Here is a 25,838-nt window from a genome sequence, read left to right as displayed (position 1 = left end):
TTATCATGATGCTGGACTAGGGCTGGACCGCATAGATGTACTTTCTCCAAGGGTGATGGAAGGAAGCAAAATCATTTCACCTACCTTACAAGTTTGTTTCAAAGTAGTTTTACACTTTATTTTATATACAGAGGTATTTCATAGGTGCATTTCAGAGAGATATGCTGACAGTAAGCAATGAATGGAGCTCCATTAGCCTAAGTAGTAATCGGTTGCTCCGGAGAGAGGAAGTTTCCTCAGCGTTACTTCACTGGCAGGCGCTCCCTTTCTCATGCCAGCCGGGGGTTTTGTGTGGACAGTGGCAGGGCCCGCGCCCTCAATGCGCAGCGGAATGGCTGTGGGGTTAACGGCGTGTGCCGCTCTGTTTGCCCACAGGAGCTGCAGTTTGAGAGACTGACCCGTGAGCTGGAGGCAGAGCGCCAGATCGTCGCCAGCCAACTGGAGCGATGCAAGCTGGGATCTGAGACAGGCAGCATGAGCAGCATTAGGTAGGTGTGGCGCCCCCGGTGCCCCTAAACACCCCCCCCCCCCCCCCCACACCCTGCCTGTTTATGCTTCTCCCACTCTGTTTCTGCTCCTCCCGCTGTCCCAGTCCAACACAATGACACCAGGGCGCTGGCAATATACGGGCATGTCACACCGCATGCCACTTATGGGATTCTTCCGGAATCTTGAGTGAGACGCTGATGCCCTTTGCCCAATCTGTGTAATGGTGTACTAAATTCAATAACTAAAATAAAGTTGTGTCCACATTCATCCAAGAAGGTTTGTGGGTTTTTTCCCCTCTAACTGAAGAATAAAACACCTGGCGGAATAAAACAATCAGCTAATTAGGGTCTTAAATCTAGACCTTAATTAGATAATTAGATCAATCAGGTGTGTAAAGCTGGGTAAGAATAAAACCCTGCACCTGCAATGGCCCTTATTTGACAAAATGTGGCATCCCGGTATTAATGTTATTTTGACGTGTGTGTATTTTTTTTTAAATGTTTGATTTTGTATTAGCCTTTGTGAGAGATTGTGGGAATATTTTAAGAAGCAATAGTGCGTTTGTGTGTGTGTGTTTAAGAGAGAGATAAGTGTGTGTGTGTGTGTGTGCGCGTACGCGCGTGCGTGAGAGAGAGAGAGACAGAGGGAAGTGTGTGTGTGTGAGAGAGGGAGACAGAGAAGTGTGTGTGTGTGTGTGTGTGAGAGAGAGAGATAGAGAGAGAGAAGTGTTTGTGTGTGTGTGTGTGTGTGTGTGTGTTTGAGAGTGAGACAGAGAGAAGTGTGTGTGTGTGTGTGTGTGTGTTTGAGAGTGTGTGAGGTGTGCTTTGGGCTCAGCCACATGAGGGGAGCAGGTGGCTTCCTCAGTGGTGGAGATTACAGGCATGAGAGGAGCACACCTGGGACCTCATTCATGTCCCCTGTTCCCAGCAAAGACAGGCGGGAGAAGAGCGGGAGGGAGAGGAGTTAACTGCTCAATATTTATTCATGAATACCTTACCTTTCATTTAACCAGGTTATTCAATTAACACGAAAATCATTTTACCCAAGTCGCCATCAGCTAAAAAGTATCAAAACTAATGCTGATGGACAAATGACTGTTTATTTTCTTGAATTGACTGAATTTTCAACATCAAAATGAATGTGAATTAAAACATACAGTCACTTTCATTTATTTAATAGATGCCAATAAAAATGTAGGCCTTAATAATATAATCACATAGTATAATTGATGGCCACCCTGCAGAATTAAACTCTTTCCTCCCCCCATTCTCCAGCCAGAACCAGAAAGGAGTCACTCTTGAGCAAGATGGAGTGCTTTATTATCAACATGGTAAAGTAGATTAATATGGTTGTGTGTAGCACACCGCACTCCGTATAACTATGTCCATTTGTTTTCTTGGAATCCTACTGTGCATAGCCTACATTGTGAATCTTAAATTCATACTACTTGGTGAAATTACACGAGGGTCCAGAAACATGATTAGACCCAAGACATTTTAGTTCTGGAGTCCAGTTCCTTCACTCAGTCACAACAGTGACAGACTTATAAAAATGAATTACATGTTTGGATAAAGTTTCTGAAATTAGCTTTTGAATAAGAAACATACTAGCTAATAGTCCAGTATCATTGGAACAAATGTGATCCAGTGTTAATCTATGACTGAGCAATGAAGGCAGTTTAGTTTTAAAATAGTCTAGTAAATCTGTTGTAATTAACAGTTTGACCCTGGAAGTACATCAGGAGTTTACTGTATGACTTTGAAAACAGTGAATGTCAGTGAAAGTGGTGTTTACAGTGAAAATGTGGGTCTTGGGAATGTTTTTTGACAGGTGGTAGTTTAGGCTTGACTGGGACAAGGGCACGATCCTTGCTGATTTTTTAGCTCCATGGATCTATGGGAGGCCCAAAAGTTTTGAGTGATGCCATTTATCAATGTCACAGAATGTTTGTAAATAGTTTGGTAAGTCTATAAGGAGCCAGTAATTGTGCTCATTTAATCAACATTCCCCAGGATTTAGCCAACATTTGTCTTTTGCTTTGACTTGCAAATAAGCTTTACTTTTCTGAAACTGCAAACACATTCATTCATTCATGCTGGTGATTCCTGAACTTGGCAGACTGTGTTGTGAAGAAAAATAGAACAATTACATTTCATTTTGAGTAAAACCGAAGGACAGATGGAATCGCGGGAATTCTACAAAGTGGTATTTGTGCGAGTACGCCATCAATGATGATTAGGAATATTGGACTACATGTCTTCGTTCTGACGGTGTCAACAACAGTCTCCCACTTCAGCGTGGCACAGGGATTAATCGTACCGATTAGATTTAACTCGTTAAGCATTCTAGACAGTACAATGAGTGGAGAGCCTGCCATTTTGATTGCCATTTATACAGGCCCACTTCGGTTTGTGCAGAGTGAGAATTATCAGGAGAAACTCCACTGAAAGAGGCATTCGGCATGGAAATCATTGCCAAGGGTGAGAAGCAATTACAGTCAGCGTGACTTAATGCGGTTTTCCGTTGTTGCAAATATGAGCGATAGCCACGCAAATTACTTTTTTTTTTCTTTCTTCCTGTGGTCGGATTGAAGTGACGTGGAGGAGAGGTTGTTGATTTCTCAATCTTTGATTGGATAACGTGACAAAAAAGTTTCCCACAATTTTTCCCAAAGTGCAAAATCTACTGTGAATTATTATGAATTGTGCACAGACAAGCACATTTTCACATTGTAGGACTGTCAAAGTAGTCTAATTGGATAAGAAATAATTTCTGGATTACATTTTGTATGTGTTTATTTGTGTATCTTAGTTTCTTTTTATTTACGTAAATGACACAGGGATGGACTGCCAGTGCCCATGGTAGATGTACATTTGCAGCCCTACTGCCCTACAGTGATTCTCTGAACATAAGTATAAATTCAGTTCCAACTTCATCTTTGAGTGACGACTTTCAAGTAGTTGTGCTTTTTTGGTCGTACATATGCTCAGCTGTGCTTCAGCTGCTGATAAACTAGATGTTCTGTTATAAATAAAGAGGAATGCGTGTAACTACCTGAGGCAGAGACCCGTGAAGGATTTTTTTTTTTTTTGTGTACCAGATTTGAGTCAACTTCTGGCTACAGGTCTCTTTCTGATCTGGAATGCTATAAAACCTGAACTGCCTCTTGCTACCCTCTAACAAATAAAACATGAATGTGCTATTTATTATCTCGGCTCTGGCATATAAAGCACGCACCGGGACTGTACATCCAGCCATGCGCTAGCTCATGGTTTAATAAACCATAAAAAAAGCCCAAGGTACCCTCTGCAGGGCATGTACCACAGAATGCTGGAGCTAGCTCGCATTGTGACTTTGAATCTTCTCTTGGCCGGGTGAAGGGTTGGCTTAAGGCGGTGGCAGCGTGCACCTGTGTCCCCTCCGCTAGCGCAGACTCAGTCTGATGACGGAGTGGCCCCGGGTGTTTCATTAGCTTGACTGACAGGGTTCGGTTTGGGTTGTGCCCGCGCTCGTCCGCTGAGTTTGTGGGCTGCCCGTGGCCCCGCCCTTTCGCATAGTGTAAATATCAAGACATTAATTCTCCCCCTGCGTCTTTGTCATTGACAGATCCGGCTGAAATATTCCGGGTGATTGAATGACCTTTAAAAGTCATGCATCGGAGCAGAAACGCCTTGTTATTCGAAAAGCCCTTAGAGACAGACCCTGAACATCCTGTCTGAAAGGCGGGGTAGGAACTACAACTTCTACCAAACGAGCCAGCCATAGAAATGAGCACGTACCTCACCCAGTCGGTCAGTCAGTCGCTGGTTCACTCACTCACTCCCCCTGTCACTCACAGGCTTTGGTTTCTCACCCTCTGTCTCACACACTCATTTCTATCCAGCTGCATAAATGGTTGCAGTGCTTCATAAAAAATGAAGTTGTGTGAGTTCGCTGTGAATAAGAACGTCTGCTAAATGCCTGTAATGCAATGGCATTTATTCGATCGTTCATTTCCCCTCACTCACTCTTCCATGCCCTCACTGACTGACGGACTGACGAGAGAGCGAGAGAGAGACGGAGTGCGTAAGAGTGAGCGACAAAGAGCGAGCAAGCGCCCGTCGGGAGTGTAAGGGAACGAATCAGTGAGTGAATGAGTGACTGAGCTAGTAGGTGAGCCGGAGGTTGAATGAGTTGATATCGCTCATTCACTGACTCACGCACTCTACCTCACTTTCTGACTGGCTGACTAATTCACTCTCTCAATTTCCTCACTGACTCACTCACTATACAGTTTTACGGAAATGTAGGACTGGGCCTGGAAGCACGATAAGCACTTAAACACATGCTGTTAACTGCTGTTAATAGGAGCTGGATTTCCTTCCCAGTCAATTCAGGAGAGGCCAGTCCCTGAAGGGTCAAAAACGACATCCTAGGAGCCCTTGCAACACATTGACCACTGAACCCACAATGATTATTCATGTTTGAGCCCATTGTGTCTTAGGCCTGCACACTTGGAATCGTGCAATGCTGGAGCATTCTACAGTTTACAAAAATGGTATATATGCTAAATAGTTCACTATATGTTCATTTTCAATAAAAAAAATCTCCAGTCCTGAGGAAGCAGTGAATCACTGCAAAGACATTTGCAGTCAGTCAGTCCTGCAGGCAGGGAAATTAAAATATCAATCAAGTATATGTTCTGTTTTTTATCTTGGGCAGCCCTTCAGGGGTAAAAATGATGAAAAATAATAACAGTAGACAATATTTTTTCTTATCAACTTTTTATTGCACATTTTGGAATGGCCAGTTTTAAGTATGGGCACATCTTATTGCAGCACCATTTTCAATCAGTTTGGGAGGGTTGTCATCAAAGAGAAAGTCACCATGTCAGACCGATGGTTTCTGCTCACAAGTTTATTACATGTTCAGTCAAATATTAAATATTAGCCTCATATCAAATATATACTTAAATATAACTATATAAATCTAACAATATGTTAAGTTCTGCTTTTGTTGAAAGTGACAACTTCTAGCACTAATCAGGGCAAGCCACTTTTGCACAAAATGCACCTGACCGTGGGGTATGTTTTTGATGTTTGAGAAAGTTGCCCTGAGAAAAGGCACTGTGCAATATGATTAACTCGCTCCATGTAATCTATGCTGAATTGGAAAGGGTGTTGTTTTTTGATGCGCTAAACATAGTTTATGAAGTTCCGTGAACACAGGGTTTCAACTGTGGCAGCACTTAGCTTGCCTACCTGAGCTCTCAAGCTAGGCTGTGACAGACAGAGCTGCCTTCCGTGCCTTTTGGCTCCAGGTGGACACCGTAGCACTCGCGCTCACACGCGCGGCCAACCGGCGGAGTCGGGGATGTGCAGCTAAACGCGCGTAACAGAGCCGCTGTACGCTACGCCCGGGGTGTCGCCCGGAACATCTGCTCGCGCAGTGAGCTAAACTCAGGGCGTACGGTGAAGTGCAAGTCACTCCCTGGTGATCGCCTTCTCCCCTCCCCCCCTTTTTAAACGCTGACTGTGGAGCACGGCGAGGGGGCATTAAGGAAAAGCTGTCAGACGGCCCGCTCACTGCCAATTTGGCTTCCCCTGTTAGCCGTATGTTAAGTTTGTACTGCGGACCGAGTGCCAGGACCGCTATGATGCATTATTATTCACATGGGCTGAGAGTGGCTGCGAACGGCTTTGGCGTGATATTCGGATGCCGTTTGCTTCCGTTGAGATGCCAGAGTCGTTACCCTGGGCACTCTGAATGCTCCCGTCAACATCGCCACTGCCTCTGTTAGACAATATCGAGAGGACATTGTTGACCCATGAATCACTGAAGTGATGTTGAAAATCCAAGATTTTTTTGTGAAGATCAACATAATATATTTGTATTTAAACAGACAGAACTATTTCAGCAAACAGCCAGCACGGACACAAGGACACTGATCCTGGCACTGGTTTACATTACTATGCTTTCGCAGCTAATGCAATGTTCTCACAATGTTACTGGAATGCTTTGCGAATGTCATAACATTGCCACCTCATGGTAGCTACATTGTGAGAAGGTTTTGTGTTAGCTGGGTAACTGCATCATTTAAAGCAGTGCGCTCACATCTCCTGAATCCTTGGGTCTTCACACGTCCTGGATCAACGTTGGCCACCCCCGCTCCATTACCTGAGCAGTTTGGCTGCATTTCTATCTACATCTGTGATGTCATTTTTACAGAAATCCGTGTGCAGCTCTTGAAGCTCCCGTGTCTGCTGACATGCCAACAAGCCATTAAACGGCAAGCAGACAGAAAAACGGCAAAAGGATATTTTAAGGCGTCCTTTATAAACTGTGAGAAGCCTCTTAAATGCCAGGCTATTTGGGTGCTGTAATGAGCATGTGTGGCTTTACGTTCAAATGAACAATGGCATTACCAGATTATATTATTAAACCCCATTGCTATTTTGCTTCCTCGATGATGAACAGAGGCCGTGATTTTTAATTATGCATATTCCAGAGACAGTGTGATATAAAGACTAGGCATTCAATAAGATAATAAGCATAAGACTTTAAATCAAGCCACATCTTTTATGGCACGTAGGCTATATTATGTAAATATATCGTTTCCTATTTCCATGAAGATTACAGAATGTGTAAAATTACGACTCAATTAAATTTTCCTGTGCTTTGCTGATAATATACATTATAGCTTTCAGGTCAGAATTACTGTAATAATGTAGCTGTAATAAATACTGAAATACTAAACTATAACATGCCACTCCCCCCCCCCCCCCACACACACACACACCTTTAGCAGCATAAAAAATATAATTGTGGACTTAATTAGCTCACCTATATTCAGGTTTGTTAAGTGAACCAATCAAAAATGGCCTGGTCGGCTGGCAGATACCTCACCCCCCTCAGGCTCCGCCCCCGATGCCCCATTCTACAGTTTAGTGGCAGTATCAAATTTTAAAAAAAAAGAAATAGTCTGACCTGTTGATACAAGGGATAAGGTCATGACCATTAGCCTACATTCCAAGAAAAAAAAGTTTTTGATCAGTGACTGATTTAGGAGCATTCTTCTGAATGCATTAACTTATGTTCTGGTTTCTGATGTTGTCAGGCGACTCTAAGGCACAGTGTGTTGCATGAGGAGAGGGTGCTGACTGCTGATTGGTTAGCCCATCCGTCACGGGGAAGACGCAGCGAGCGCAGCACTACCTGGCTGGCCAGCGGTGATCGCGCGTCGATGACGAGATTAACCCCTCAGAACCCAGCGGACACAGATGAGCACTGCGCTCTCAGCCGCTGTAAAAACAGATCACAGTCAATCCAGTCCACCAATGCCCCCCTGTAGAATGCCCACGGAAAATTCCATTCTTATTGCATCACCTATTGTGGGCAAGAGCTCTGTCAGTGTCACCATATGAACAAAAGCACGAAAGACTAGTGATGGGAGAGTGAGGTTTGATACATCCCAAGTGCAGCTGTCCCCTTTTTATAGACTCAGCTATGGGGAGGTGGAGTGTTTCGATTAGCTCCACCCACTATGAGCTTCATGAACCCCCCACCACTACCACATGCTCTCTGCTGGCTTGTGTTTTTGTCAGATTAAAGATTAGTTGCTATGTTTTACGTCTTACTGATCATTATAATTAAGCACAGGGTATAATAAAATGTGACAAAAAAACTCAACCCAACAAGGTGAGTAGCAAATAATTACAAAGCAGCTTTACGCTGATTCTCATTACTGCTCAAGTTGTACTCAGAAGCTCGCAGCTCCTTTAAGGAACGGCATGTTGATCACTGGCTTCCCGTCTGGTTCTCTTGAAGGGACTCGGTGTCCTTTGAACACAATCACCGTGAACCCTGTAATTGTGTATAAATGGGCGCAGTTGGTCGCAGAGAAAAAATTGGCACAATAGCCTGCTCGAGGTGAAATGTATCTGTCTGGCTCGGGTTGTACACTTAATTGTTCCATTGCCTTAGTGCATGCTACACACGTCGTAGCATGTGACTCATAAAGCAATATGAATTTTGGTGGTGGGTGGAATTCTTGCATTTGGTTTCCTTGTGCTTCTCATAATCTGACAAGAATGGCTGTGCGATGTAAGCACATTTGCGCTTGACTTCACGCTCAGAGGCTTTTGTTCGTATAAAGCAAGTAAGCTGCATTCAGAGGCCGACGAGCAAGACGTGGCTACGGGCAGAACAGCGAAGTCAACCGTACTCAAGGCCGAAGCATCGCAGACTGGAGCTACCTCAGTTAGCGCTCGTGTTTATCGCCCATTACTGAAAGCAGAAACTCATCACACCATTTTGCTCACACCTCATGCTAGGAGGACATTTCCCTCTTATCCGCGAGCGGTTGTCTTTACGCTGCGATATCCCGTCGTACAGTGTTTACTGCCCAGTCAAGGACAGAAAAAAAAGAGAGAAAAAACGCAGCCTCTGTTTAAGTCAATTATACGGATCGATTGTGACCCTGGAACGGCCTGAGCAAGCCGAAAGCAAAGTGGCGATGATCGCGCATTCCCCGGCTCAGAAAGACACAGACAGTTTGAGCATACATCGTGCACTTAGTAACTGAGGAAGGGAACCAAAGAGCCTCAATCAAGTTTTCTTTTAATTTACTGTGATCTGTCTTTCTCTGTATTTCATTCTCAATTCAGTTCAATGCAATTGTGCTTTGTTGCCACCCAACATTGCCAAAGCTCGTATGTACAGTTGGTACCATGTAAAACATGAACACATAATGAAATGGCAGTGGTAAGCATAATATTTGTAGAAGTTGATCACAAAGAAGCTGAATCCCCCACCCCTGGAAATCCAAATACATGCAATTATCCCCCCAAAAAATAAAGTTTTTGGGGAATAATAGTGTAATATACACACTTTAAACCTCTGGAGGCATAATGTCAAGCTTTTTTCCTGCAAGAGTAATGAGATTGTTTAAATTGCATAATGAACTGAGAAGAAGCTGGAACAACTATATAAATAATATGCTGTTGATAGGATTTACCTTGCTTGAAAGGCAAACCTGAGTAAGCTAAAAGACCTGAAATAATATCAAAATAACCAAGAAGGTGAAGTAGCCCTTTAAGGGAAATCATTGGGAATGTGTGCAAGGGTAGAGCATAGCACTCCTCCAGTTGTTTCTGAACTGAAGTACCTCATGTATGTATATGTATTATTTATCACTTGTGTGAACAAGACAGCAAAAAAAGAAGCAAAAGACCCATCAGCTGCTATATAAAGAAAACAGTATGAAATACATTGCGCTGCGCAAAATATAAATGCTACACATCCCTGTGCATGTTACGTGTTTCTCTTGGCTGCTTGGTTTCAGTGCATTGATTGACTACCAGCTTGTGTTCAGCGCGGTGTGATTTTCATTGTAATGGCAGGCCGTCCCAAAGTTACCACCTCAGCAGTCCATCAGGAAACAGGTCATCTGTGGGTGATGTGGGGGTGGGCTCTGCGCACTGTGGTAATACAGCCCACAGAAGGAGAGGCGTTCATTATGTCTGTCAAATGCGCATGGCCGCGGAGGTCAGCGTGCTGACCCTGATTGTGAATGCAAATACAAAAGCTTATCTCCCCCGCACACTGCACATGTACTGAGCCCCGATAAGTGCTCTGCCAGACAGTGTGTGCAAGTGCGCTCCTGTGCATGCATTGGATGGAGCGTGTGTGGACTCAGGCGCGTATTCTTCTGTGTATATTCTGTATGTATGTGTGTGTGTGGGTGTGTGTGTGTTTGTGTGAGTGTGTGTATGAACCTGTGTGCATGTGAGAGTGTATGATGTCTGTGTATGTGTGAGTGTATATTAATCACACTGCAGTAGCTCGGGGCTGATGTGAGCAGTTGTGCGGCCCCTGTGGGTAAACACTGGCCTGGCCCTCTCATTTGGAGGAAATTTTGTTGGGTGTTGTTTTATGCATCTTGCCTGGTGTTGGGTTTTGTCTAGCGGGGTTACTGAAGGCTGAGGGGAAAAGAGTTCTTCATTTGGTCAGTGGTCATTTGGGGCAGTGTTGTTTTTTGTGACTTTAGGAGGTGCAAACAGATTTTCTTTGTAATTTTAGGAGATGCAGAGTGTTGGGATTTTGTGATCTGAGGAGGTGGTTTGTGGGGTTGTGATTTGTCGCCGTGTGTTATCTTGTGTTGGCTTGTGTCGTGTTGTGTCTTGTTGTGTAGCGTATTATAGCTGGCTCCCCTCTGTGTTGGTGTATTCAGATTGCTCTATTCCAGGTGTTCAGACTCCAGCGCACAGCATAAAATCCACACATTTCAAGAGCAACAGTGCAAGATGTGGGTCTGAGGGAGGCTCTGGAAGCCCTGTTCTGTACAGTAAGACCCTGCACTGTTTTTAAGAGGCCCTCCCCCGATTCCCTCCTTCACAGTGTTCACACAGTACTGCAGGAGAGATGTCGCACTGCTCTCAGGAGAGTGCCAGTAGCCCTGGAAACCCATCCTGCCACTGGCTGGAAAAAAAAAACCAATCGTGTCGCACCAGTGATTACATCAGGGATCGCACTCTTCGTCCTGCGGGGGCCGCAGCGTCTGATGGTTTTTCTGCTGTCCTGTCAATCAGCGGCCAGTTCAGGTCTTTGAAATGCGCCGTGCGGACTCCTTGCAGAGTAGCGAGCAATCACGTCGGCCCTGAAATGCGCCGAAAACCAGCTGCCCCCCTACCCCCCCCCCCCCCTCCCCAGGCCCGGAGCCCGTTCCCCCCCGGACCGGACGACCGTCGGCTGATTACATCGCCCACGCTCAAACCCGCGACTGCAGGGCCCGGCCCGCGCTCACGCCGAGCCTCGTCCCCGAGTCGCGCGGGAGCCCCGGCAGCCAGGAACTGCAATCAGGAGGCCGCCGCTTTGATTTCCTGACGGCGTCGGGGGGGTCACGGCGTACCTTGAATTGCTCCGCTGCTCGGCTCTCCTGCTCTATATATAAATGGATGGGGTTGTGAGTAAGAGGTGGATGGAGGGCTGCAGTTCCTGAATGAGCTCTTTAAATGTGACATCCGTCCAGGCTGCGCTAATTACAGACCGGAGCGAAGGGGGGGGGGGGGGGGTGGGGGGGAGTACTGACTTCTTAAGCTTTGATCATTATTTATTAAGGAGTGCACATTTAAGGCTTACATCATGGATTTAAAGGTTCATAATTAAGTGAACTCAATTACTGACTCAGTGTTGCACATTTAAATATTTTTCTTGCCTTACAATTTGGAACGGCCGCCTAAGTTCTTAAGTCAGTGCTGCAAAATCGCACAGGTGCGTGCTCCCCTCCAAAGCACGTTCTGCCGGACTACGCTCTATACTCCACTATACTCCCTCTCAGCGGTCCGCCAGCTGACCTGCACAGTTACTACGGCAGAGGAGTATGCTTCCTGCACAGGTGGTGCAGAGAGACATCAGGCACAGACACAGCTGGTATGAGGGGCCGTATTAGTGCACGAGGAGATGAGGAAAATCCTGCCAATAGCATCCCTCCCTCCCTCCATGGGGCCCGGTTATGCGCCGACGGGCAGCGGCATGGCGGAGGATTGATGCCGATGCGCAGCGCTCCGCTGGATGCCAGTGTTTGAGCTGGGCGGCCACACCTGGCAGCCTGCTGTGTATCCTCTTCGCAGGGAACGCACTGTAACCATGTTTGTGTCGCTGTTTTGCCACCGTTTAGATCAGCCATGGGAGCTGTAACTGCATGCCTCAAACTTCACGCTGGGTGAGTGACTCTGACATTAATCAATTAATCAGTTAATTCATTAATGTCAACCCGATGACCCCCCATCATCTGATAACGCAGACTGGCGTGGTTTAGGATTTTAGTTGGCCCATTGTTTCCAGAATAGGATATGTACTGTTTAAGGCAGTTGTCCCAAAACAAATATTTAGCCTCTGTGTGGGAACTCTCCAATTTGCCAGAACATACTCAGTAAGCCTAATCAAGCCCTCTTTAACCAACGTAATGTTCACAGTTTTTAATTTTACATTTTTGCCTTGTACAGGAATGCTTTTGTAAGCATTGCATTACATTACAGGCATTTAGCAGATGCTCTTATCCAGAGTGACTTACAGAACGTTTTTTTTTTAATTTTTTTTTACATAGCATTTGCATTGCATCCATTTATACAGCTGGATATACACTGTAGCAATTCAGGTTAAGTAGCTTGGTCAAGGGTACAACGGCAGTGTCCTACCCAGAAGTCGAACCTATGACCTTTTTGGTTACAAGCCCAGTTTCTTACCCACTATGCTACACTGCAGCCCACTGCAGTAAGCAACAGACCATGCTGCCTGTTGAGGTAATAACACCTTGTATCTTAAAACCTGTCACAAACAGTTGACCATTGATTGTTTCTGGGCCAGTGGGAGCAAATTCTAGGCAATGCTGTTGTTGAAAAAAAAACTATTTTAACCTTCTGAATTGGGAATATATATTCAGGTGCTTTTAAATCAGCTTGATCTTTAATTTCATGAACAAAATTAAATGTGATTTACTGGGGCAGTAGGTAGGGGGTCTTTAAATAGCAGTCTGCTCCCTGTTCATGCACAACAGCTCATCATCACGTTGTCTTCATTGTGTTTGAGTGGCCCCTGCTTTGTGTGTATGTGCCCACTTCCACATTGTGTCTGTGAAACAGGCTGCTTTGAAGATGAGCAAGGGCATTCCATCTGCATCTGTTTTTCTTATTCTGGTCTGTGACCTTCCCCCCCCACCTCCAGAGAGAATGAAAGAAACTTTCTTCCTCTGTTTGAAAACCACATAAAGAGAGAATAGAGGATGTGTTTCTCCTCTGTAACCCTCTTGTTGCTTCTCCTCTGAGTGAAAGTTCTTACACCCTCTGGTCCCCTACCCCCCTACCTCCCTTCTTCCTTTCCAGGCCAAGGTTTCATAAGGACTTTGAGATTCTTGCCTGCCCCACGTCCTTTTGGCCATTTTGGATAAGTTTTGACCATTCATGCTGGTGCCGACCCTTGGCTTCCTGGAGGTGGTTTGATATTGGACAACAAAAACAACAATGACATCAGTGGCACCTGATGTGCAACTGGAGGAAAAGGAAATGTGTGGCTTGCATCAGTGCTGATTGGCCCTGTCTTTGAGGGGGCGGGGCTTGGAGAGTATTTAGTATATGGACTACTAATGTACCTTGATTATTATTTTAGTTAATCTCTAATTTTCAGTTGTGGTTCAGGGGTAATTTTTTGTAAGGGAGATCAGTTTCAGTCCTGTTTACAAAGCACATATTATTTCAAGGTAGAAGGCTCAATGTGATTTCAAAGCAGTATTCGTGGTTTTTTCAGCCTTCTTTCATCTTGTCTTCACATATATAAAAGCGACAATGAGACATTCTTTATGTATTAGGCTATGGTGTATATTCTTTTTATTTTCAGTCTTTCCCCCCATATATCAACATATGCTTTTTTTTTTCCAATAATGGGCAGCGGATTTGTGTGGGTGAATAGAATTACCTGGGTCAGTCCATGGCATGGCTGCCTTTGCATATTTAAATACGGGTCCTCTTTACCTCGGCTGTGAGGATATGAAAATGCATATCCGCGGGGGAAATATCAAGCTCTGCAGCTTTTATTTTCTCTAATCTGGCTCTAACAGTCTGACAGCTCCCCAGATGGGCTGCACTGAACCGCCAGTCCGCTGGGAATCGAGCAGAGAGCACGCATGAATGGGGCTGTCAATCATCTGGAAATGACACATGAGGAAGAAACGTTCCGGGAGAGCGGGCTGTCCAGCCATTGAATTAAAAGAACCCTCCCTTGTGATGTAATAAAGCGAGATGAAGGACACACACAGTTCCCTCTGTTAAGGAGCCAGGCGACAGGTTCAAAATAAGAGCGCAGAGCCACTTTGTGGCACCACGTACCTCTTTACACTCTTGAAGGGTTTTTTAAAATGCAGTCTCAGGATCAATCAAGATGCATTTGATCTGCATCTGCTTTACCTCAAACCTGGATGGAGATTAATCTCTTGACCCGTATTTGAATCTGCACACAGCATGCTTTTTTAAAATCTGGGCAAGGAATTAAAGTAAGCTCCATGTCCCATTATTGGCCAATCTGGATAAAAACTGGACGCCAGGCAACCTTAGCTGCGTAGCTAGCTGTAAAGTAAGGGTCCAACAGAAAAAAATCCAGCTCCACATCGCTTTACATCCCCTTGGCAAACCTCAGGTGACGCCACCGAAGAAAAGCAATTCCAAGGTTACAGTAACGGTTCTTGCACAACCCCTTTCGGCTTGTCTTTTTGCTTCACGGTATCTGGGCCGTTAATACCGCTAGACAGCTATAGCAACAAACACTCAATTGAAATCAGATCCCACACTACGGATTCTGTAGGTGGCCACACCCACCCCTCTCATACAGAAAAGAGCACCACACCCAGAAACGTCCTGAACACATTTTAGAATAACAAATACAGGTAAAGGTCCATTTAGCAAAAGTGTGTGAAGACATTTGCATCATAGATATTCCTTAGCATGGTTATTTTATTATATTTTCATGTTAAGAATCCTACATAGTGTGCCTTTAAACATGATGGGTTCACCAGATCCCATATTACTTATGGGCAGAGTAATGTTGCCAGATTTGGTATGTTGGGATGGGGTATTGCAGATGGAAGAATTATTTAGTGGTAGTTTGCCTTGTTGTTATTCTTAGTTATTTTGACACCATCGCCTGCAAGCGCATTGCATTCGTTTCCATATGTCTATCTTCTGTCTAACTGACAGAATTGAAGGGATGCAGTAACACTTGTGTGTAATGGTTGCTGCCGGAGTAATGAACAGGGGTCTTGAAAATAAACCCCAGAGAAGGTTTTCAGTTGGATGGATCAAGCACAAGGTTCTCACCGGCTCCCTCTCCTCTACATCCAATCAAATGCTGTATTCCTTTCGTAGAAGTGGTCCTGGGGTGTTTTATAAAAAAAACACATTTGATTTGCACAGATTGGCCTTTCTCCCGTACTGACGTAAACAAGGCCGTACAGTGCAGTACTCCCATTCCAAGCAGATTTGCAACCCGATGCAGCGGCATAGCTCACGAACGCTGTGCTAAGCAGTGTCTGATACCGCAGTGTCTTACGCCAAGAAGCGCGGTTGGATTAAAGCGCTTTTTCATGGCAATTATTGTCTTTTAACAGGGGGAGCCGTGAGGGGGACTCTTCATGCGCTCGTGACAGCGGGGTAGGACTCCGACAGGCTGGAGCTGATTGGCTCATATTTATGGCTTCCGGCGTTTTATCTGACCTTCGTCACGCTGCTTGAAATGAGCTTTGCTGGAGTGCTCTGTGTGGCTCTCTCCAAGCCATCGTTATTTTATGCCGGTGAATTGCTTTTGTTTTTCATAATTCACGCGGTGATCTAGTTTGATGAATTGTTCACTGCAGATACCTGAGAGTAAACTTTTGAAGGTACACAGCATTTGCACCCGAAACACACACGGAGGGTAATGACTAATAAACAGGCTGAAAAAACAAATAGCATAACTGACATATTTCAGGGCGTTAACACACAGCTGCCTGCCTAACTGCAATTGTATCCGTGGTGACAAGGCTGTCCTCTGCAGACAGGTTAATTAAAGTTTTGACTTTCACTTTAAATTGCTCATATTTGTTAAATATGAATGTCAAAATGAGAAATTCAGCCATGGGTGTTTCCACAGTGACGTTAGCATTTTATTTATGTAAATGTAAATAACAGCACTCCCCCCACTGTTCCTAACATCTGTTGGAGGAAAGGCACTGTTTATTGTCCTCCATTGTCTCAGCCAAAAGTATGCTGACTAGTGTGTTTAAATATTATTAACTGAACAGCTGGGTAGTTATGAATCACAATAAGCCACTTGCTCAAGGGATTTGACCTGTTCAGTGCCAGTGTCCTAAACTTCAGCCACTGCACTACACCCATGCCTACTTGCCTACATTGCTAGCTTACTGCTGTGGTCCATATACATCTGAAAATGTGTTTTAAAAAAACAACAAAAAAAAAAAAACAGCCAAGGTGAGGCTAATTGCCGAGTGGTCCCCACTGCCACTCACAGTGTGTGTCCAGCTACCACTGGCTCACTCTGCCCATCTCTCTCTCTCTCTCTCTCTCACCCTCACCCACCCTCACCCACACACACACACACACACACACACAGAGTGATGTACTGTTCCGCCCTGAGGGGTGGGGAGTGCAAGGCAAAGTGAGTCTCTGGAGCACCGCAGCACACACCATTGGGGGAGGGGGGTTGGGGGGAGTTCTTCCACTATCATCTTTTTTGTTTTCTTGTTGATTCCCAGAAACTGGGGATGGATAGTAGGGGAAGCAGGGAGGAGGAGTGTGGTTGTGGAGGCAGTTTCCATGGAGACCCTTTTAATGGGTCTCCCTCTGGTACTTTGCAGGCTTGTTTGTTTGTGTGTGTGTGTGTGTGTGTGTGTGTGTGTGTGTGTGTTGTCGTGTGCACACTGCACCTGTGCGTGTGCATTTAATTCAAGTGGACACTCCAGGACCTCTTTTCTCAGCGCAGTTTGGTCAGCAGTTTGTCAAAGCTGCCCTTCTGTTTTTTCTCATATCATAAGGCAACCTGTCTTTTATTGCGCCGCTGCATTCTGCGAGCGAATGGGTTCAGAAAAGAACCCACCGAATGTGCCTGAGGAATCGTTCCCTGTTGAGAGGTCACCATGGTAACCTCCCACAGTTTTCTCCAGCGCAGGGGTACAGCCCACCTTCCCCAGAACCCTGCTTTCCCCTCACCTGCAGTTTTCTGCCACGTCTAATCCCCACCAATTAAAGAGACTTGTTTTGGTGTGTACCGAAGATGCGGCCCCTCTAATTAGTAGCTCGGAGTGAAAGCCCACTTGAGTTCATTTTGCCGATGGATTGAACAAAAGCCTGGTAATCTCCCTAGAAAAAAAAAAAAACACACGGTAAGCATTGCAGTGTTGGCTAGTCCACAATGACCCTGCAATTACCACCTGTCCTGAAAGCACAAGACAGGCCCAAAAGAATATTGAATCTGTTTTTTGCTTTGGACATGTCCTTTGTCTTTTTGTCGTTTGTCTTATTCCATTTGGTGAAACTTTCCTGAAGCACAATTAAAATGCCCGCATGCAAGTTTATGTTTATTCCTGAACCAGTTTTTCTTGCTTGTGGATTACAAAACACTAACTAAAATTGTCAGAGGACTGGAGTATTGAAAAGCTCATATGAATGTTTTTTTTCTGACAATTAAGTGTATAGGAGTTTTTAGATGTAATTAAAGGATCAAAATATTTAGCTGAATTCTTCTGAAAACCATGCGGCTGCTTTAGAAAATGCATTAGTGGTCATAAGGGGAGTGGAATGGTCCTACATAAGAGCTTAAAACCTATTCATAAGCAGTACATAAACATGCATAAATAATTTTGTCATTGCTATCCTCTCTTGGGTAATTTGTATGGATGTAAAATATATAAACATTTGATACAACAATTGACACTTCTGTGGCGTGCTAAGTGCCACACACCATATTCCTATTTGTCGCAATTGATATGAGAATTTATGAATGTGTATGTATTTATTAATGTCTGTGAAGGTCCTGTGTAGTTCTTATGAAAGAGCTCTATAGCTCCTGTGAAGGATAATTTGTAGAAAGTTTCCAAAGGTTGAAATGAGATGGTGCAGAAGCAGATTACATTAATCAGCTTCTGTGCTGGATGTCGTGCGGCGTCGTTTATCTGATTTGTTCACTGCATCGTCGCTCGTGGCTCTTCGGAGTCAAGCAGAATTTTCAGCGGTCGGCCGTGAGATTGGACCCGTCCGTGCTGAAATGGCTCGTTCCAATCCCGTCACTCGGACGCTCCGCGCATCTGTTCGACCGGCAGGCTGATGACATGTGCAGGGCGGAGCTCACGGCCGGCCTCCGTTGTTTGCGCACGGAGAGGAGAGCTGACGGTCTCTCTCTCCCCTTTTCTCTTCCGCCAGGCGTTCGTCATCAGCAGCGCGGCGAGCTTCATTCTCTCAGGCGCGCTTTTCAATCGCTGCTCTAATTAAGCAAAGCGCTTGAGCTTCACTGTAATCTCCGCGGCAACGATTAAGAGTCAAACTGTACGGAGCCGTTCCGCAGACGGGCGCGGAACTCCGCCGCGCGTTCGCGCGCAGTGCGATTACCGCTGGCACCTCAGCTGCACCGTGTGAACGGAATCTGACTTCCTGTACGTGGGCGGAATTTCGCTTTGAACTGCATCACTGGGCGCTACGCTGGAGGTGTAGACGGAGGCTGAAGGGAAAACATGGAATAAATGAACAGCGAGGACACTTCAGAGAAAGGAGGAGGAGGAGAATAGGAGGGGAACGCTCTCGTTCCTCCGTGGGCTCGCCTGCGAGGCCCTGCTCCTCGGTCATTTCGGTAAAGAGCGGGTGATGGACGAGCGCTCCGCGGAAAAGGCGCTAAGCCGCCGTTAGCATGCAGAGCTCTGTTTTCCCTGGCCATCCGTCACTCCTGCATAACCAGAGGCCAGAGGCGGGGATGGATCTTGGCATTCTTCGCGCTTTGGGTATGGGGGGGCAGGGGACAGAAAAATCGATGGTGGCCGCTGGGATGATTCAGAGGCCAGCAGCCTGGGCCCAGCGGGCAGGTGGAGAGGCTGCTCGGTCTCTTTCGCACTTTCGGCCATTTTGCTGGGCAGCTGCCGGCCAGCAACACACCTGGAATTATCAGGAGTGGGAGTGGAATTGATTCCCTGCTTACTGCTCTCCACACCCTGCAAGTGTCTCCTTTAGCGTTGTTAGAAGAAGGCCCGTGTCCCCAAACATTTCTCCAGATTCAACTCTTTGGATCAGATGCCAAGTTAACTTCATTATTTTGTCTTCTTACGTAGGTCTAAGTTTTTTTAAAAAAAACAAAGGCACTTAAACTGGATGTTCCTAATTTTCCAGCATGGCATGCTGTCACAGAGCCATGTATAGGGATTGAAACATTGGTTGTTATGAATGGATGTGAGTGTGGACAATAGATCTTATTTACTGAATGTGAAGGTGTTATTAAGGTTTTACAGAGAAAGTTTCATTTTTTCAGTGTATAAATGCAGTGTGTGTGTGTGAGAGTGTCTACTACTAAGAGAATGAGAAGCTTATTTATGGTAAATAATTATAAATCTATGATAAAGAAAGCGCTTCCTTGATTTAGAATGATGGCACTCCTTTGGCCAATCAGATGGCAGACTGCCTGTGCCAACTCTGTGAAGACCAAAAGGGTGAAAAGAAGCAGTGGCTGGCAGCATATGTGCCTGTTCCCCTGTAAAATGAAAATGATTATTTTATTACTGAGTGAGCTCTCTGAAATACACAAGGGAGTTTGCAGAAATACAATTACACATTTCAGATTTGGAGAAAAAAGTAATCTGTTTTAAAAATGGTTCAAAGAAGATTTAGACACAGGCACAACGCATTTACATTCTTGGCACATCCGACCGAACAAATTTATTGGGATTTGATTTCTCATTGAAGCCCCGAAAGAGCCTTTTAAGTGCTTTTATCTTCTGCTTATGATTTTTATGGCTGTGATTATGTCTTGAATGGTGCATGTTGTTCTGTGCAAGGCACTTACTAACGGGAATTGTTTTTTTTTTTCATGTCTTACAGTTCAGCCGATGAGCAGTTTCGCTGGAATAACCAAGGTATGCATGTTTGTTATCTCTCTGTTTTTATGTGTCGGGATATCACTATTGTCTATTGTTTACTATGTTTCTTTTTACTGCACCGCCATTTTCTTTTTTATTATCTGCTTTTGGGCAGAAACACTGCAGCATCCATAACACTAGACCAGCAGAAACTGATGCACTCTATGCACTCTTACAACTTAGTAAAATACTCCATGGTTGGTCCATTTAGCTGCACTCCACTCATAAGATGGTCAGTGATTGGTTGAGCCAGGTACACAGGGCTAATAATGTTTAATAGAGCTTAAACCATGCACAGAATTTCAGATTTTATCAGATTTTTTCTTAGAAATTGTCATGACTGTGAGAAGTAACTGCAAGGGGCTTAATTAAAGCAGTACATTTTAATTAAATTGCTGATTTGTGGCTGTGATATGGTTGGATTTCTCAGCAGTTGAGGAGTAGCCCAACATGAGCTTTATCATTCCAAGCATCAGCTGTTGTGTAGTACCCTGCACTATAGTATACTTATAGAATGTTTAGTGGAATTGGTTATCAGTTACTGTGTACAGTATGTATATTCATTTCCTTTACTCTCTGTAATTTTATTCCTTGATTTATACGTGTTAACGATGACAAAACTTCCCCGTAGGTAATTAAGAAAGCAAGGTTGCCCTTTGTCTCACATCGTTACTTTAGCCAAAGCATTCTCTGCTTTTCATGATTATTATTTCATTTTGTTTTCATGAAAGGTGGCAATGGAAAGAAATCCCGTATTACATTGATGTTTTTGCTTTTAAAAAACGTTTGTTTCCAAAAGTGAAATCATAATTCATCATCATTCATAAGCTGGCATTTGGGAAATAATAATAATAATAAGGGCTGGGTTGTGAGCGCGTTGGGCGCTGCCACGCTGCGTTCTGACAGCCGTCAACATCAGGCAGACCCCCGAGCGCCGTCGTGGCCGCACCTGTCACGCGCACAATGCGAAAGGGTTCAAACGGATTGACTCTTAAAGGGTAAAAACTGGCCTGAGAAACCCCCACCGGCTCCCTTAAACATCAAACGCGAGCGCTAAACGCAGGGATAAGGCGTGCGTCGCAGAGCAGTTGAAAAGAACCGCGGAACCATCACGCCAACGCGCGGTTCAGTAACCCGCAGTCCAACAGAACTGTAAATAAACGAGCTGACGATATCGTGCACATTATTTATTTATTTACTTAGTCATTTTGCATACATTATCCAGGGGGACAATGCGCATCACAGGAGTAGCGGGAAAAAAAAGCACAGACCGACCAACAACACAGTCGATTAGTATAAAAATTGTTTTAAAAACATAAGGAATATAAGCATTCAACAGTGATTGCTTCATGTACAAAGTGTGAACATGCAAATGCACAGCCCTGAATTTATAGTTCAAATTTATGTCTTGTATTCCTTTGATTTAGGTTCATATGCTCGGGCTTTCAAGCTAGAGTGGATGCATCAGGGACAGGGTGTGGGTGTATGCAAACAGCTGTTCCTAGCTCTAGTTCCCTGACCATTCCCAGAGATCTGCCAGAATGCCCACGGGCTATTTTTGTCTCTAGATGTGCATAATTTAATTATAAAATCACTTTTTATACATGATTATTGAATGGACTTTACCAGTGATTTCTCACTCACCTAGTATTTACTGCATTTCATGGTTATTTATAGATCGACACACGACCTTTGCTTGACTCTTTCTGGAAACGAATACTAATGGTGAAGAAGATTAAGGTTTCTATTTCTGCTATATATCTGAGGAGAATCTGTGCACAGCTAATCACCTGTATACCGAGTGTGGGTGATTCCTGACGATGACCCCACACCCTTCGTTCTCCTTTGTTAACAGATGGAGGACAGAAAGACATCGAGGATGAACTGACCACTGGCCTGGAACTGGTGGATTCCTGCATCAGGTCTTTGCAGGAGTCTGGCATACTGGACCCCCAGGAATTTTCTGCAGGCGACAGTAAGGACGGAGAGTTTTTGATCTAGGGGAGTCGGTATGTGTGGGGAGGAGGCAAGCTTTAAGAACCAACATTTTTAACATTGGATTTATTCCCTCTTTTGGCCTTTTTCCCTCTAGTGCCCCTAGTGGCAGAACCCTGTTACCGTACTTTGATAGCTATGCGTGCCTGATTCTAGAGGCACTGTTTTTCTTCTTTTTTTTCTTAATTGACATCACTGCCATTATCATTATCATACCATTACGGATATAATTGGTCAAATTGGAAAGGCCAGAATTACTGTTTATTCTGGAATTATGTCTTTGCAATGATGTGATTAAATTATTACTCTGTTCTCATTAAAAAGCTTACTATGTGGTCAGTTTTTTAAACAATGTTGCTAATGAATAGAAAAAAACATCATGTTTCTTGAGAACCTAGAAAGTATATTCAGACTGAATATTTTGAATGTGGTGTACAATATCATAAATTACATTCACTATGGATGTCATTCAAAATGAAACAAAGTGAATTCACTGTGTTGAAGCCTGAAAAACATGAAAATTCCAGACCTACATTTAAAAAATAACTGCCAAAATCATGTATGCATAAAATCATATATATAGAAAAGACATTTCTGCAAATTGTGTCTGATTTCATTGCTCAAAAAAGCTAAAAATCCTCAGTATTCAGTACCCTTGTTTACACACTTCCTCTCATTAAAAAACTGAAAAGATGCAGATTTAACTTTTTGAATGGATTTCTTTAGCAAAATCCATTTGTACCCATACCTGTCAAGACACATCAAGTGTGTCAAGGACCCTCCATGTGAATTATAGCTGACAATAGCCCAAGGTTTCTTTTAACCTCAGTAAAGTGCATCAAAGTAGGAAGAATAAAATCTCAAATAATTGCAAAGAGGTAATCAAGTTTATATTCAGTCGTCTGAAAGGACTGGGATGATTTGCTTGGAAATGGGCAAAAAAATCTGAGAATTCTGAAAGACATATATAGATTTTGAAACAGCGATTTCTTCTGGGAATATTTGAAGGAAGTTATCATCGCAGTCAGAACGTTCTGAACTTCAGTCTGTGTGCAGCTAAAGAGTGTGACTGCCAACCCTCTCATTTCTGTATATTTTTTCTGCATATATTACTCTGAATTTAATGGTATATGAGATTATTACTTATACATTTTAATATATTGAATTTATGGGTCAAATTTATATCCATATCTTGTGACATATTGCATTTTGTTCATCACTTAGAGATGCATTTTGAGCCTGCTTACAACTTCATAAATGCAAATTCTCTGAGGTACAAAGGCAGTGTTTAACATTCAAACCCTTGACTGATGACTCCGGCTTTTTCACTTTACCCCAGAGCTTCTTTGGGAAAACCAGGAATAAAGAACAGAAATGGTAAAAGAAATAAAAACCATGTTGTCTGACTCTATCAAATCAGATGTAAATTCTGCTGGTGTTCGGTGGTCCTTCCCTGCTCATTGAAATGGCGGATATATTTATGCGTTCAGCACTGGAGGCTGTTGACAGAGTAATATATGCGGCACCTCCCCATCAGGATGTGAGAATGAGGTCCATGTTACCAGGCCAACGTTAGCGGCAGGTGTAAATCGTGGCAGGGGTGTAACCGCAACCGGTGCGGTGGAGGGAGGTGGGGGGCGGGGGGGGGGGGGGGTTGGGGGGGCGGGCTGGGGCGGTGCACCGCAGGCCGCGTCCGCACGCTGAATTCCTCCCGTCACAAAAGAAGGTCACATGGGTGGCCTTGGTTTAATGCCACTGTCATTCCCACAGAGCCACACGGCTATCTCACAGATGCCTGGCACAGTGGGAACACTTCTGAGATGCCAATCTTTTTTTGAAAGGCACCTAAGGTGGTTCTGGGAGAAAATGAAAGGCAGGAAAAGCGTTTGTGTGGACGCATCAAGTCTTCACTGATATATATATATATATAAACACATTCAGATTTATATATATACACATGCATGCACAAACACACGTATGCAAACACACACACACACACACACATGAACAATGAGGAGCAAACCTCTGAGGACACTGCCAAGTCCTGGTTGTTTCATTATTTATCAGGCAATAATGCAATTTTGATACTCCTATTATACTTCTTATTCAAGAATTGAGAAATTGACATTATTGAGAACAAATGGAGCTTATTAGGATGGCATTCTCACCGCAGTCACCAGACCTGAACCCAATTAAATATCTGTGGGAGCAGCTGAAGTGGGAGAAGGCCAAACATTAAGTGGCATCAACAGATCATCACTGAGAAATGTTGAGAAAGTGCTGGAGTGAAATGGTAGATGAGGTGTTGCTTAAAGGGACATTTCGCTTTAGAATAACACAAGCAATTTAGCTTACCCCATTTCATTTGCATACCGTGAATGCTAGCAGCATTAGGTTTAGATTTCCCTGCTGAACATTAATGACATCGTTCCTCTCGGCTCAAAATTCACTCCCATTCATTTTTGGGACCTCGCCAAAATGAATAGATTTAAAGCATTAACCAATTAGGGAGGATAATATATTAATAAAAGATAATACTAATGTCAAAAGGTCTCTGTTCATTTGAGTTGATAAGCTGTTTTCTGGTTTAGGTTATGTATAAATAGATAAACTATTTTCATGTTGGCTACTGCACAGGAATATAGCAAGCCATAGTTTGATTTTAATGAATGCGCCTGTGTGAATATGGTGTCTGTGCAAGGATGCTTTACTTAACTTAACAAACCTTAACAAACCTTTTTCCAGAGCTTATTTTTCTTTTATAAGGCAATTAAATGTAAAAAAAATACATAAGATATTTTTAAAAACTGAGTCCATTTGACCTTAGTACTCTCCTTTATCGATTTTTTATCTTATGTTGTTAGTTTGTGTTTTATTCGTTATTCTTTTGGTCCCCACTGTGTGCGTATGTATGTATATATGCACACTGTATATATAGTGTCTGGTATATGCAGCTATTCACTTTCCCTTGGTTTTATTTGCAAAGACCTTTTTTACTTAAGGTAACGTTAAAAAACGGAATTGAATGTCAGTATTTAATTAGGTGCCCATTTTCCAAGAGCAGCGCTAGATGCCCTTTAAGTAGGAGTGCATTGCACTGTGAATTAATTGAGTGCTTTGATGAGGGCGGTCATTGCTGGGCTTGCGCACTCCACAGTGGGGAACCATTATAAGCGTGTGAACTAATAGTGAAACGCTTTCCCTTGGAGAGTAAGTGGTGCTAATTCTCGCTTGGCACTGGGGTAAACAAGGGAAAGGGGCTGATCCGAAATGGAAACCTCCTTGGCTATAGCGGGCGATAGAATAAGTGCCTTCTGATTGCCTTTATCGCTAGGCTCATTTAGGCTACGCCTGCACGCTCTGAAGCCTGACCTCTGCCTCTGCCCTGAAGCGTGATGCACAAACCCTTTGCCTTTTGTCTTTGCCCTTTTCTCAATGCAGGGCCCAGCCTGCTATCCCAGAGTGCACTGCAGCTCAACTCCAACCCGGACGGATCGTTCCCGTACACGGCCAGCTACCACAGCAGCCAGACCCTGGCCCTGAGCGACTCGTCCGCGTCACAGGCCCCAGCGCGCAGCGGCCAGGCCGGAGGCGCCGTCCACAGCTACAACCAGGTGAGCCTGGCTGCTCTGGTCAGGTCTGCTCTTCTCCCTGTGAACGGCTGTGGAATGTTCTCAGCATGCAGCCCCTGTGGGGAGAGTGAGTGAGGGAGGGAGAG

At 44.2% G+C, this 25,838-nt stretch overlaps 1 protein-coding gene across 11 annotated transcripts in view; it reads left to right on the top strand.

The window, feature by feature from the left end:
- LOC135260850 (catenin delta-2-like) overlaps positions 1–25,838 on the top strand; it is a 178,266-nt gene that overhangs the window by 55,698 nt on the left and 96,730 nt on the right. For 6 of the 11 annotated variants that reach the window (XM_064346484.1, XM_064346485.1, XM_064346488.1 and 3 more), the window contains 5 exons: positions 376–488; positions 12,146–12,190; positions 20,088–20,122; positions 21,981–22,100; positions 25,562–25,734. In XM_064346484.1, the coding sequence (XP_064202554.1) occupies positions 376–488; positions 12,146–12,190; positions 20,088–20,122; positions 21,981–22,100; positions 25,562–25,734 (486 nt within the window). The remainder of the gene's footprint in view (positions 1–375; positions 489–12,145; positions 12,191–20,087; positions 20,123–21,980; positions 22,101–25,561; positions 25,735–25,838) is intronic. The other 5 variants (XM_064346494.1, XM_064346486.1, XM_064346490.1 and 2 more) reach the window with 1 other exon arrangement.

This window comes from Anguilla rostrata, chromosome 8 (genome assembly GCF_018555375.3).
Source record: "Anguilla rostrata isolate EN2019 chromosome 8, ASM1855537v3, whole genome shotgun sequence".
NCBI lineage: Eukaryota > Metazoa > Chordata > Actinopteri > Anguilliformes > Anguillidae > Anguilla > Anguilla rostrata.
The sequence above is the reverse complement of the archived record's forward strand: the minus strand, read 5'-3'. Positions and strand labels throughout refer to the sequence as shown.